Source organism: Saccopteryx bilineata, chromosome 9, assembly GCF_036850765.1.
Source record: "Saccopteryx bilineata isolate mSacBil1 chromosome 9, mSacBil1_pri_phased_curated, whole genome shotgun sequence".
NCBI lineage: Eukaryota > Metazoa > Chordata > Mammalia > Chiroptera > Emballonuridae > Saccopteryx > Saccopteryx bilineata.
The window spans coordinates 50,807,017-50,821,617 of NC_089498.1; the positions used below are offsets into that span (position 1 = coordinate 50,807,017).

Here is a 14,601-nt window from a genome sequence, read left to right on the forward strand (position 1 = left end):
ACAGCTGAATGATTTCCCTCTGTGTTCCTTGGAGTTTAAAGCAATACCAGCCACACACTTGGCTACTAATATGTTCATGTTAGATGAAGACATGATACAACCACCATCTCTCTTTGATCTGATGCATTCTGCTCTGGTCTACCATGACTACCCCTCCTCTGGACACACTTCACCTCATCCCAACTGCAGGTCTTTGCAATAAATGACTTTTCTCCAGTGATCTCCTTGCCGTGTTCCTACTTGCCTTTTAAGATCCAGCTCAAATGTCACATACCCTATAAAACATTTATTAAGGGCACAGTGATGCCTCATTCATCTCTTATGTCCCTAGCATCAGGCACAGAGTCAAGGTTAACAAAAATGTGTACTGAATGAGAAAGTGAATGAACAGAGAGACAGAGCCAGTACCCCATAGCAGGTTAGAACATGAGCCTTGTGATCTGACAAACCTGGATTCATAGTCCTGCTTCTTGACTTACACCTGCGTGACCTTGGTCAGATTATGTCATCACTCTGAGATTTCTTTTCCTTAGCTGTCAAATGAGGATAATGATAGCATCTGACTCAACAGGTTCTTATGAGAATAAAATGAGATTCTGTTTGGAAAATCCTTCACCTCACGAGTGCTAAATGATAGTCAGCATTGACAGAATTGTTCTATGGTTTTTGTCTGATTGCCCTGGAGAGGCTGCAGTCTGGCTCAGTCTGGCCGACCTCAGTGCAATCATATTAGACGGAAATATTTTGGTTGGGGAGTAATGGAATTGTCATGGTCACCACCCCATTTTTAAGCTTTTTAAAAATGGAGTAAAACTACAATAAATCAGACTCCAACTAACTGGAAAACACAACTTGGGTAGAATTTTCCCTGACACTTAAGTTTTAGGAGAAAGAGACAAATCACAAAATAGAAACTAAAATCAGGAATTTTTCAATTATAGGAACCTTCCAAGTTTTAGGGGAAGACCTGAGACCTATTTTCAGCCTAAACTTCTGTATATTTGCACAGTGGCAAATATACACGTTGGGGACTGAATTCAGTTTGATAATTTGGCCTTACACTGTTTTTTAAAAAAGTAAAATGAATGTCAAGATAAAAAGAAAACTGTTATGAAAGCTTTCAACTATATACTTATTTAGAGTGATTAGTCTTATAAATTTCCACATAACTATTATTCAGCTTAGATAATTAGCAATAGTCTTCATTCTATTTCACTCTTTTGCTCCTTCCTGAATGTTCTGCTAGAGTATTTAAAAGTAAATGCCAGATATCGTTTCACTAAAAGATTTCACTGTGTATCTATCAGATAAACACTTTAAAAGTATAACAACCCTCTGTTAAGCCAACAGAATTACAATTTTCTTAATATGATCTAAACCCCAGCCTGTGTTCAATTTTCCCTGATTGTGTCAATAAAGTCTTTCACGCTTATTTTGTTTAAATCAGAATCCAAGCTCAGTTCGTAAACTCTTTATTTGTTGGCCACATGTCCTAGGTCTGTTAATTTGCAGCAGGTCCCCTCCTTTGTTTCCATGCCATTTATTTCTGTAAGAATTTTTAAATAATAAATATTTTGCAAAAACATTAGTTCATGGTTTGTCTTGAAAAATTTGGAACATATGGCAGCCCTGGCTTACATTCCCAGAAGGCAGCACAGTGGAGACTGCAGCCTCTAGCCCATGCAAGGGCCCCCTGATCCCTACAGTCCTCACTAGTCCCTATTCCAACAACCAGCTGACCTCGTTTATGTTGCCCCCCCCTAGCTCCCGTGGGCATTGTGCTGGCCACTTGTGGCCTACAGGGACTCTGTTGGCCAATGAGAACGGAATTCTGAGTGATGACCTTGAAGTCTGGAAAAATCCTCAGTCATTGAGTCAATGTTCAATTTTGTGCACCGTATCGCTTAGGTAGGAATGTAAGCTGAAATGTTTAAAAAGTTTTCAGTGAAGAATTAAATCAAAAGATTTCTTTTTTAAAACATCCTAAATTGGCATGTCTCCTTTCTTGGTCATTCGAGTGAATCTGCTTTGCAGCCTTTCATCCTGTAAATATCTGTTTCACCTGTGTGGAAGTTTGATCCTACAAAGGCCACTGGACAGAGTGTCAAAAGACGCAAACATGAGTCTTGGTCCTCTATGACAAGGGGGCCACTGTGTTGCTTTTCTGAGACATCTTTAGATGGAGGTATTAACAGCCTATTTCTCAAGGCTGTTGTGAAGTTCAAATAAAGTAACAGATGTGACATTAATTTGTACACTGTATAGCTAGCTCTACTCTTAAGGTATTACTATGCATAAGGCTACATTGTTCTGCACAACATCCTTTTTCACACCTCCATGCAGTTACTTTGCATGGAACTCTCTGGAATGCCCTTAAGAATTAACTGCTAGTCACCTGTGGTTCCCAAACACTTTTTATAACCTTTGTCACATTGTATTAAAGCCATTTGTTCATATCTTTGTCTTCTGTAAGATTCCGCAAGTAAACTGCAGTTTATTCAGTGCTTGGCACACAGCAGACTCTCAGCTAATGTCTACTGAATTAGAGTGGATTGATTTGAATAATTATTATAAGTGTGCCTTCCTTGAAGGACAAAGTCTATGTCTAGACAGTTCTTCAGGTATATCATCTGATAACTGACCAGCCTTGGCTCTTGTTTAAAGCTGATGGTAAAAATGATGATGCAATATTCATAAAAATAGTTTTGTATTTTTAACTCAAGTGATCAGACTTCTTGAGTCCATTATTAGTAATTTAAGCTCATTAACAATAAAAGAAACTAAATGTTAAATGCTGTCATTAAATTCATTAAAATTTTTTTTTCCCCCCTGGGGAAAACTTAAGTTCCCAGTCATCATTTTTGACTCTAGTTATCTCTGTGTTCATTAACTTAGGGCTTCTTGCTCTGTTATAGCTGGTTTGCCATCCACCCTGTCAGCATGAACAACAGTAATCATCTTGTAAATAGCGACAATATGGGCTATGCATCTTACCTTTTTGAGCAAGAGAAGAACAAAGGATATCTACCTGGACAGGTGAGAATTTGTTCTTGAAAGTTTCATCTTAATTCATTGAATACTCTGGTTTCTCTTCAGATCTCATAAATCTTTCGCCTTTTTTTAATTCATTGAATATCATCAATTTATGCAGTGTTCAGAATTGCTGATTCAAAATTTCAGAGTAAAGTATCATTATGGATATACTGATATCATTGGATAAAAAGAATTTTCCATCTTTTCTAGTGGGGAAAGAAAAGTTATGAATGACCAATAAACTTTATGTCAAATACTCCTTATATTGATGGCTTCATAAAGTTATAATTAGTTGGATAAAGAAGGCCAAGTTCAAGGTTTTTGCAATATATAATAGTTTTTTTAACCAACTTGGAAATAGGATAAACTGTATTGCTGTTTATTTTTGTTTTCAGAGTTATAAAAGTATTAGGTATCTTCTTAATGGTGTAAGAACCTGAATGAGGACAAGCGATATATCCTTTTCACTGGTCTAGACTTCCTTCTTAATGATGAAATTCCTTTCAAGGACTTCATTCTGCTTTTCTGTAAGAAGGCCTAAATCAGAGACAACCCTCATCCATTAGACTTGTTTGTAACTTTGAAACATGGTGAATGACAAGATCAGAGATGGGGGCCAGACAGTCTAGGCACACCAGAAACTGTTCTGATTTGTATAAAATAAACACTACAGATAGATAAGTGGGAGGAGCGACACCCTGCTATACTTGATGCCAACATCTAAGCCCTAAATGCAGGATAATATAGGGTGGGATGAAAACCCCAGGCCCTTGACTAGAATAATGCTCGGCTATGAAGATGTTGACCCCGTGAACATTTGGTCTGATGTTTTGGCTCCTTTGTTGATAAAACTGTACTTTTATTTATTTATTTGTTTGTTTGTTTATTTATTTATTTATTACAGAGACAGAGAGAGAGTCAGAGAGAGGTATAGACAGGGACAAACAGACAGGAATGGAGAGAGATGAGAAGCATCAATTATTAGTTTTTCATTGCGTGTTGTAACACCTTAGTTGTTCATTGATTGCTTTCTCATATGTGCCTTGACCATGGGCCTTCAGCAGACTGAGTAACCTCTTGCTGGAGCCAGCAACCTTGGGTTCAAGCTGGTGGGATTTTGCTCAAACCAGATGAGCCCGTGCTCAAGCTGGCGACCTTGGGGTCTCAAACCTGGGTCCTCTGCATCCTAGTCCGATGCTCTATCCACTGCGCCACTGCCTGGTCAGGCAAAACTGTATTTTTTTAAATTTTAGCCTGTGTTTAAGGGGGGAAAAAGAGGTTCTCATTTATGATCACTGGATGGGTACTCGGCACTTTGAAATAAATTATCTTTTTAGCATTATGATCTTTGATACTTGCTTATCTCTTTTTCTAAGAAAATTTAAGACATTTAAGATGGAATGGTATAAACAAACCAAACAGAAACACATTCATAGATAGAACAAATAGACAGCTGTCAGAGGGGAGGTGGTTTAGGAGGCTGCATGGTTAAGCAAAAAATAAAACAAAACAAAACTCATAGGTGCAGACAATAGTATAGTGATTACCAGAGGGTAAGGGGGGGGGAAGTAGAAGAGGGTGTTGGGGGGGGGCGATGAATGATGATGGAAGGTGACTTGACTTTGCATGGTGAACACAATACAATATACAGATGATATATTATATTATAGAATTGTACAACTGAAACCTATATAATTTTCTTAACCAATGTCAGCTCAATAAATTCAATAAAAATCAGTCACTTGGAGTAGTTCCAATCAAAAACAAAATAAAAGACAGAATGCTTTGCACCATTTAAAGGTTATGTATTGTTACTTTAGGTTAAGAAATAGAGAAAAGAAGTCTAGATGGTGGATGCTATATTTATGTTCAGTTTTGCTACAGGAAAATTTGGATCAGCTCTTCTCTTTTTAAGCTAATAGGATATTTAATTTTAAAGGGAAAATGCATCTTGGAGGTCTAGGTACAATACCAGAGACAAGATTGACCTTTCAACCTTTTGTAATTTGCTGTTGCATGCTGTACACCATGTCAAAATGCTTCTGTTTGAGACACAAATTTGAAACTGTCCTGCTTGGAACAGCTCAATTGATAATTGGAATAGCATGAGTAATATTATGTACGCTCTCTGCAATGTCAGCATTTTCAGGAGTAAACCATTTTCTCAGAATATTGTACATCCCTTTTTTTTTAATTGTTTGCAAATGATTTTGAATAGTTCACCAAAGCAGATCAAATGTTTGTGTTTTTTAATGGAAGTCATGGGAAATAAAGAATAAAAGGCAACTGGTTCTTTCTTTTGGAAGGGGCCGTTTGTAGCAGCTTTTGCTTCGTCAAACCTAGGAGACGTGTCCCCCAACATTCGTGGCCCACATTGCATCAACACTGGAGAGTCCTGTGACAATGCCAACAGCACTTGTCCCACTGGTGGGGTAGGTAATTATGACAGGAAATCTTTCTTTTTGCATCTCATATGTCTTTTATGCTTAAATATTCATCATTAACTCACAAATATGTTTTCCTCAAGTACATACTGTCCTACTACTTACCTGTAGCCTCTTCTCAAATGCTCCCACTAAATTTCAATTGGATAAAACGATCGTTTTCCATGTGATTGACTGTGAAGAGTTTTGAATGATGAGACAATTTAGCAAATGTCAGAGATGAAATACCCTTCTGCAAACTTGGACAGTCGAGAACATTTTCCTTTGGCATTTTTCCCGTCACAGAGTAGTACCCCCAACTGCCTGCTTTAGACATTTCTCACCGATTATGAAGTCTATAGATTTTTTAAAGCAACAGAAGATCATTTTTTTCTTTTAAAATTACAAAACCTTGCTGTAAAAACTGAAACAACGTGGAAGTATAGAGAGTAGTAAAAAGTGGAAATCCCACTATACCTCTTTCCCCCCAGCACCCCCCATCTCCCCTTTCTGGAAGTCACCTGTGTAATGTCTTCCTATGCATTTGTCCATGCAGTCATGAACATCGTTTTATAACTTATTTACTGATTTTTTTATTGGCCAAGAAGTTGAGTTTTCTACCCAATGTGTCTTAAAAATATTTTTATGACTATATGCAGCTCTGTGTGGTAAGTTTCAAAGATAACTAAGGATACTCCATCATTTCACTGTTCCCTCCTCTCTCAAGTTCATTTAGATTTTTTAGCTTTGCCATAAACAGCAGATGCTAGATCCTGGGTTCTTATTGTTTGTGTTTATAGACCATTTAACCTGTGACATTACTTTTATTAAACACTATTTTTGGGCTATTTATTCTATTCAACCCCATCCAATGAGCAATAGAGTTTTAACAATTATACTTTTCTATTATATATTTCTATTTTTTTTTATTAAAAAAAATATTCCAGGGTATTTTTATTTTTTTCTTTTTCTTCAGATTTGCATATTTTTTTAATAAAAAAAATTTTCTATTTTATAAAAAAAATATTTCTATTTTTATATAAAAAGTGTTCCTTGGTTGCCCTTTATTTGTAAAATTTCACACATTATAATTCATAGTAGATTTGATGATTACTTATTAAATATCAAAATTCATAGGTGAAATGTTTAAAAATTATACTTATTTGCAATAGAATATTATGTATCAACTTAATGTCTTCTGTTAAAGACATTATATGAACTTAATGTGGAAAAAAGCTCATAATACATAACGTTGACTAAAAAAAATCAGGATTTATTATTGCATATGTGTTATTATTGCAGTTTTGAAAACTAGTGTATCATACTAAAAAGACAAAATGAAACAACTGAATTGTTGACTGTAGTTTTCTCTTTATGGTACTATTATAAGTAGGTTTTTTTCTAGGTTTTAAATTATTTTTGCTATTTTTAATTTTATTTTTTTCTACCATGAGTATAGTTTACAATCAGAGAAAAAATTACAACAAAGTTATACCCCTTCCCACAAAAGAATTCCGTTTTTCTCGGCTCCCCTCCATGTGCTGGATTGGTTCCTCCCATGTTTGCAAGATGGTAGGCAGCAGTAACCAAGGTGTCTGCTTTCTCTCTCCACAAAAAGTAGGAGAGAGAGAAACCTCCCCTCCAACTGTGGAATGAAAGTTCTGTCCTGTCTGATTGGGTCAATTTATGTCACATGTCCATCCCAGGAGCACAGTAATTGCTGGGGGAATGGTATGTGTTGACTAGCTTAGGTAGGGGTTCCTGGCCAGTAGGGCCCCAGGCACTGCCGTGGTCACCTCAGACTTTCCTGGAACTAGGAATGAGATTGTTACTGCAAGGAGGGAGATAGCTTACTGAGCAAAGTCAGCATTCACGTAAGAAAGAGAAAGAGGGAAGTGTGGCAAATATCGCCATGCCTTCTGCTTTAGTGTGGTTTCTTTAAAAAAACCTTTTTAAGTTTAGAAACTAGCTTTAATATTTTTTAGGAAAATATATATGCTTGTTACAAATTCAAACAATACGGAAAAGTTCAGAAAATAAAACCATGTAAAGGAGCACCCCCTCACCCTACAATTAGCCTGTTAAAATTCTAATGAAATTACTTCCAGACAACTTTTTATGCATCCATGCACATAAATGCATGTAAAATTTTACATAAGTGGGATCATACTGCAATGCTAGTCTATGATCTGTTTCCTTATTTCCAGTAAATATACTTTAAAACATCATTTAAAATCACTTTGTAATTTTCCATTTTAAGTACCGTAGTTAACTAGTCCCCTAATGATGAGTGTTTTCTTTCCCAGCCTCCTTTCTTCCTTCACACCATTTCTTCCATCTTTTTTTCCTTCTTTATATAAGTATGGTATGGTCACTCTGCTTGTCATACATATTTTCACATGGGGAAGAGTTTCACCTTAGGCCAAATTCTTAAAAGTGAGTTAGCCTGTCAAAGTAAAAGGACCTCTAACATATGCCACCCATCACCCAAATGGTCTCTCCATCACATTTCCACCCACAGTGCACAAGTGACAGTGTCCCCATCTCTCACCAACACCAGGATGTTAGTCTTTCAATTTTTACCAACACAATATGCCAAGAGTCCTCTTTGCAGCCTAAACTTATAGTTACTTATTCATGAGATTGGATATATTTTGACATTGAATGGCTATTTATGAATGGCTATTTACATTTCTATTTTGTGATTTACCTATTTCATCTGTATACCATGGTGTGTCCATTACAATGATTTTTTAAAAAAGATTTCATTTATTGATTTCATGGGGGGAGATGAGCGAGAAGTATGCACTCATAGCTGCTTCACTTTAGTTGTTCATTGTGCTTGCTTCTCATATGTGCCTTGACCAGGCAAGCCCAGGACAGCCTCAGCATTCCAGGTTAATGTTCTATCCACTGCACCACCACAGACCAGGCACAATGATTTTTTTTTCCCAGTTTTATTGAGATAAATTGACACATGACATTGTGTAATTTTGAGGTGTACAATGTGGTGATTTTGATATGCATAAAGGATGCTTTTTACTGCAAATAAGAGATAACCTATGGATTAATCAAAAAGTATTAATAAAGATTATTTTCTTATTGACTTTTTAAAGTTCCTAATATTTTAAAATCCTAGTTTGTCATAAACAGTGCAATGCCCCTCCCTCCATTTGTCAGTGGTCTTTCACCTTATTTATCTAACGTGTTAGATTTAGTAAACCTGTTCTCTAATCATTTTAGAAGGGTCTTCTACACTCTTAACACTTTAAAATATATTCCCCATATTTTAAAATACTTTTTAGTTTCATTTGTAATATTTAAATAGCTGGTCAATTTTGATTCTTTCTGATGTAAAAATAAGCTATAGTGTCAGATTTATTTTTTGATTTTTTCCCCCCAAGGATCAGCTAGTTGTTCCAACATAATTTTAAGTGAGTTTCAATCTAAGGCGATCATGAGCAAGAGTCATAGGCACGAGCAAGCAAGTAGAGACGTGCAGGAAATAGGAGACTTGGCTGTAGGTCTTAGCTACCTGTATAACCTTCGACAGATCCTCTACCACACCTGAGCCTCTTTTCCCTTATTTTTTAAAAGTAAGGTACTGGAAGAGATGATTTCTAAAAATATTTGCTACTTTAATTCAATGAATGATTACGTGTTTTGTAATCTGTACACTGAGAGAATATTTGAAAAGCAGTGCTAGAATGTGTCTTAAACATATATTTGCTTAGATTCACTCGTCATTTTTGCATTTCTTAAAATAATTGCTTTTTTTCACTAAGAACACATCTTGTCTCTTTCTCTTCCAGGCTACCATGTGCGTTGCTATGGGACCTGGACAGGATATGCTCGACAGCACACAAATTATAGGGCGGACCCTTTATCAGAGAGCAAAGGTAAGACGTGCACCCAGCTTCTTTCATCTTTATTTAAAACTCTTCTTGAAAATCAACTGACCCTGTTCACAAGGACGACACAGTTGTAAAGGGAGATAACAAGAGTTCAAGCTGCACCCAGGAGCCTGGAAGGCCGCACACTGCTTAGGCAGTTAGGAACTATGCAGGAATCTCTCTCTTTCTCTGACTGCTGGGTTCGACTGCTTACAGGAAGTACATTTAAAACCAAGAAGTCAGGAAGACATTTTATTTTAGTTAGAGTGCTTGCTTTGGACAGTGGGATGATAGATAGATTGTGAAGTTTGCAATTAATATGGTATCAGATAAAACAGGACTTCAGAAATCTTGGCAATCGCCCTGTTCGGTGCCTGCCAAAGCGCCTCACCACCTCTTAACTTTCCCTTCAGTGACAAAGCAAAGCTCAGCAGCACATCTTGCAGCTCTCGCAATACGGATTCAGATTAGTTCCGGTTTTCTTTGATATGGCAGAGATCATTCATCTCATCTTTTCTTAATGTTTTATATTTTCTTGGAGAGAGAGAACCTGGTCTCCAGTGAGATTACTGTGATTTACTCCACCCTCTTTCCTCTCTTGAATTTTATCTTCTGTTTGTCCATATTAGTTGTCTGCTTCTATAGAGACAGATTTCTGATTGAAAAGACAAAGAATGAACTTGATAGCAGAGGAATCTCTAATAGAGATTGTGTAAGGCCAGTATGCACCATCGTGGCCATTCACATGCAGGTTCACATTGGATTCGGACAGATGGTAATGAAACAACGGAGCCAAAAACTGGTGGGCCATCATCTTTAATCCTAGCTTGTACCCGGCAGGCAAGTAAAAACACACACACTAGGCTCCAAAACCCACTCATTCAGTGCTCACAACTTATCCGAGTTTCCTAGAATCAAAGGTTTCTAGCTCACCAGACTTATTCATCTCTGTTCCCCATCTCCTTCCTTCTCTCTGCCCAAACTCTGCACAAGCTGGCTTCTCCTTCAGCACTCTGCCATCTTGGCTGCCTCTCCTGGCCTCCGCCACGTGGCCTTTCTCTGCTTAGCTCTCTAATGCTAACCCCAGGAACCGAGAGCAAGCAAGGTCCCGGTCTGCCCCACTTTATATTGAAGAAATCCAAACCTTTAATCCAATATACAAAATAGGGAAGTCTCTGATACAAAGTCCACCCCACATCAAAAAGGGTGGGAAAGGCTTAGTCCTAAAACCAAGCCCCAGGCTACAAGGATCCTGCCTGCCCACAGCCTGCCCCCAACACACATTAATATAATTACGCCCATTCCAAGCATAAGGGCAACTAATATCATCACCTGGGCGACGGGCTTCCACGTGGGCAGCGCCATATTTAACAAAGTGAGCATAATATATTTTATCTTCCCAACAGATAGTTAAACCTCTTCCTTTTTATAGCCTACTTACACCTTTGTTGTGCACACATGTGTATGTGTGGGTGTGTAAGTAAATATTTTGTTCCAAGGGTTCTAAAATGTTTCAGGAGCAATTAAGGAAGATCAAAAGCACCTGTAAAAACATCAGCCACTAGCCAGCCCTAATTGCTGCAGTTTCTTTTTAATTACTGTGGTATTATCTGTAGATTGTTCTAAATTAACAGATTCTATTTAGGGAATGTACTGGTGGCACATTTTGGTGTCAGAAATTTTGTTACCTTTCTGGGTTTGGGAGCCATAGAGATTTGTCCCACATTCTGCATTCTCTTCTCAGCAAGGCACAAGTTCCCTCTCAGGGAAGACAGGCTGCAGCTGGTGTCACTTATCTTGAGAGCTCCTGGCTGTTGAAACTGGGATGCATGGAAATGAATTAGGTCTCTGGCTTGCGTTTACGCAGGCTTTGCCTATATTGTATGATACAGATCAATAAAAACAAACATTAATCAACATGTTTTCTCTCACATTTCCCATAAGGTTGAAAAAATATCAACTGACCACAGTGGGGAAAAAAAGTCATCAAAGGGTGGATAGAGTGCAGGGGAGTTTATGCTGATTAAATGGGGCCTGAAGTCTTTTAATCCACCCTTTGGCACCAGCCAAGCCAAAGGACTCCTGGATTCTGAGAATGCCTGAGGACACATTCTTATTCGGGCAAAGAAAGTAATTTGGCCCTCCTACTTCTAATCTTAAATTTTCTTGACTGTCTTTCAAGTGAGATTGGGGCCTTGGGCGCCACATCCTATGTCACCGCTGTTTTGTCTTTGTGGGGAACAGACACAGTTCAACCATTCAGGGCCTTCAGTCTTCAGGGAAGCAACAGGTTGGTAGAGAAATGCACATGGATGGTGGCTGTTTTGAAGCACCCAGCACAACAAAACTAGGCTGAGAGATTCCTTTCCAAATTTGTACTCCCTGGGTACAGTGGTAGTATTTAGCTTTTTGCTAATAACAGCCTTTGTGGGTTTTCTAGGAGTTGTATGCCTTAGCCTCCCAGGAGTTAACAGGCACGCTGACTTCGGCTCATCAGTGGGTGAATATGACAGATGTCACCATCTTGCTCAATTCCACACACGGGGTAAGTGTGGCTGACTCACACTGATTATGCCAACAGGATACAGCTCTGGGCTGATCTTATTATTAGTGTAAGTTTAATTTCTGTGTCTTTTTGTTTTGTTTTTAAAATCTTTCCTTTAGGCAAAAACATGTAAACCAGCACTGGGCTACAGTTTTGCAGCTGGCACGATCGATGGATCGGGGACCTTCAATTTTACGCAGGGTGAGGTGCAAATGCAGTCTAATAAAACCTGTGCTTCCAGGCTCTGAAGCTGCAGGGTTGTTTCTCCTAAGAAACATAATTACTATTTCATTTCATTTCTTTTTTAATATTTTATTTATTGATTTTTTTTTGAGAGAGAGAAAGAGAGAGAGAAAAAAGGGGGTAGGGAGAGGAGCAGGAAGCATCAACTCATAGTAGTTGTCATATGTGCCTTGGGGTTTCCAACTGGTGACCTCAGCATTCCCGGTGACATTTTATCCATTGTGTCACTGCAGGTCAGGCTCTAGTTTGGTTTCTAAACTTAGGGGTGTGCAGGTATTCCATGTTCGTAGGTGACAGTCAGGTTTCCTAAGGGATAGGTATTTTATTGTAACTCAGGTTTCCACTGATTCAAAAGGAATCACAAATTCTCTTTGCATGAATAGTTTTAAATTATGCTTGGGTAAGGAGAGTTAAGGGGTGCAGAAGGGTATTGTCTTTGTACCTTCAACAATGTGAGTCAGATCTTCCAACTTATTAGTGTCTCTTTTCCTTGATCCTTTATTGAAGCCAAAATTCTTCAGGGTGGAGCTGATTTGTTGATGACTTTTTGATTCTAGTCACCTAGTGGATGTGGATTTGCATCCTCTCGTGAATGTGATTTGCTTTTCATAATGATTAATGATGCTGAGCATCTTTTCATATAATTATTGTTTATTTGTATATCTTTCTTGGAAAAATGTCTATTCATATATTTTTCTCATTTTTAAATTGGGCTATTTGTCTTTTTTTTTTATTGAGTTGTAAGAGTCCTCTATGTATTCTGTATAAAAGTCTTTTATGAGATGTATATTTACAAATATTTTTTTTCTATTCTGTGGGTTTGTTTTCTCTTTCTTGTATCTTTGGAAGTACAAAAGGTTTCAATTTTGATGAAGTCAAATGTTCTTTTTTTTCTTTTGTTACCCATGCTTCTGATATCATATCTAAGACTCTTTTGCCAAATCCAGTGTTTTGAGGATTTACCCCTGTTTCCTTCTAAGAGTTTTATAGTTTTAGCTCTTACATTTAAATCTTTGATCAATTTTGAGTTAAATTTATATATGATTTGAGGTGAGGGTGAGACCTGATTCCTTTGTGGCTATGTAGTTATCCAGCATTATTCCTTGAAAAACTGTTTATTTATCTACGGAATGGTTTTGGTACACTTGTTGAAAATCAATTGACCATAGACACATGGTTTTATTTTTGGATTCTCAGTTTTATTCCATTGACTTACATGTCTGTTTTGTACTAGTACTTCTCTTTCTTGATTCCTGTTGCTTTGTAGTAAATTTTGAAATCCAGGACAGATTAGTCCTACTTTATTTTTCTCTCTTATGATTGTTCTGGCTATTCTGAGTCCTTTGCAATTTCAGATGAATTTTTGAATCCACTTGTCAATTTCTACCAAGAAGTTAGGTGAGATTCTGATAGGGAATGATTGCATTGAATCTGAAGATTAAATTGGAGACTGTTGCAATACTAACAATTTTAAGTCATAATAAATCTATGAACGTGAATGTTTTTTCATTTATTTAGATCTTTAATTTTTCAACAATATTTCATAGTTTTCAGAGTATAAGTTTTATACATCTTTTGTTAATTTTATTTCTAAGTATTCTGTTCTTTTTGATTTTATTATAAATCAATTTTTTCTTAATTTCATTTGTGAATTGTTTATTGAAAGAGTATAGAAATGTAATTAATTTTACATATTGATCTTAAATCCTGGTGCCTTGCTGAACTCGTTTATTAGTATTAATAGTTTTTTAGCGGATTCCTTGGGGTTTTCTATATGTAATATCATGTAACCTGCAAACAGAAATAATTTTAATTCTTCCTTTAAAGTCTGGATGCTTTTAATTAAAAGAATTTTTTTTTTGCCTAATTTTCCTGGTTACTATCTATACTACCATGTTGTCAAGAAATGGCAAGAATGGACATTTTTGTGTTGTTCCTGATAGTCGGAGGAGAATAGTCATTCATCATTGTGTGACATTCGCTGTGAAGTTTTGTCAGGTTGAAGAAGCCCCTTCTATACCTGTCTTGTTGTGCTATTGTAAAGTGGAATTGGATTTTTGTCAAATGCTTTTTCTGCATCTATTGAGATGTTCATGTGACTTTTGTTTTTATTCTATTAATATGATTTATCACATTGATTGATATTTTTTGGATGTTAAACCAATCTTGTAGTTCTGGGAGAAATCCCAGTTTGTCATGATGTATAAATCTTTTTTATATATTTCTAGATTCAATTTGCCAGTATTTTGTTGTGCATTTTTATGTTCATAGTGATAATCTATATTGATTTATAGTTTTATTTTCTTATGATGTCTCTGTGTGCTTTTGTATGAAGGTGATATTGGCATCATATAATGAGTCGGGAAGTGTGTTCTCTTTTGTTTTTTTGGAAGAGTTTTTGGAGAGTTGTTATTTTTCTTCTGTAGATGTTAAATTCAATGCCATCTGTGCTGGGCGATTCTTT

At 36.9% G+C, this 14,601-nt stretch overlaps 1 protein-coding gene across 2 annotated transcripts in view; it reads left to right on the forward strand.

Moving 5' to 3' along the window:
- Window positions 1–14,601, forward strand: part of ASAH2 (N-acylsphingosine amidohydrolase 2) — a 142,307-nt gene that overhangs the window by 67,944 nt on the left and 59,762 nt on the right. For both annotated transcript variants that reach the window (XM_066244175.1, XM_066244173.1), the window contains 5 exons: window positions 2,916–3,036; window positions 5,340–5,465; window positions 9,269–9,355; window positions 11,790–11,894; window positions 12,014–12,095. In XM_066244175.1, coding sequence (XP_066100272.1) covers window positions 2,916–3,036; window positions 5,340–5,465; window positions 9,269–9,355; window positions 11,790–11,894; window positions 12,014–12,095 — 521 coding nt within the window. The remainder of the gene's footprint in view (window positions 1–2,915; window positions 3,037–5,339; window positions 5,466–9,268; window positions 9,356–11,789; window positions 11,895–12,013; window positions 12,096–14,601) is intronic.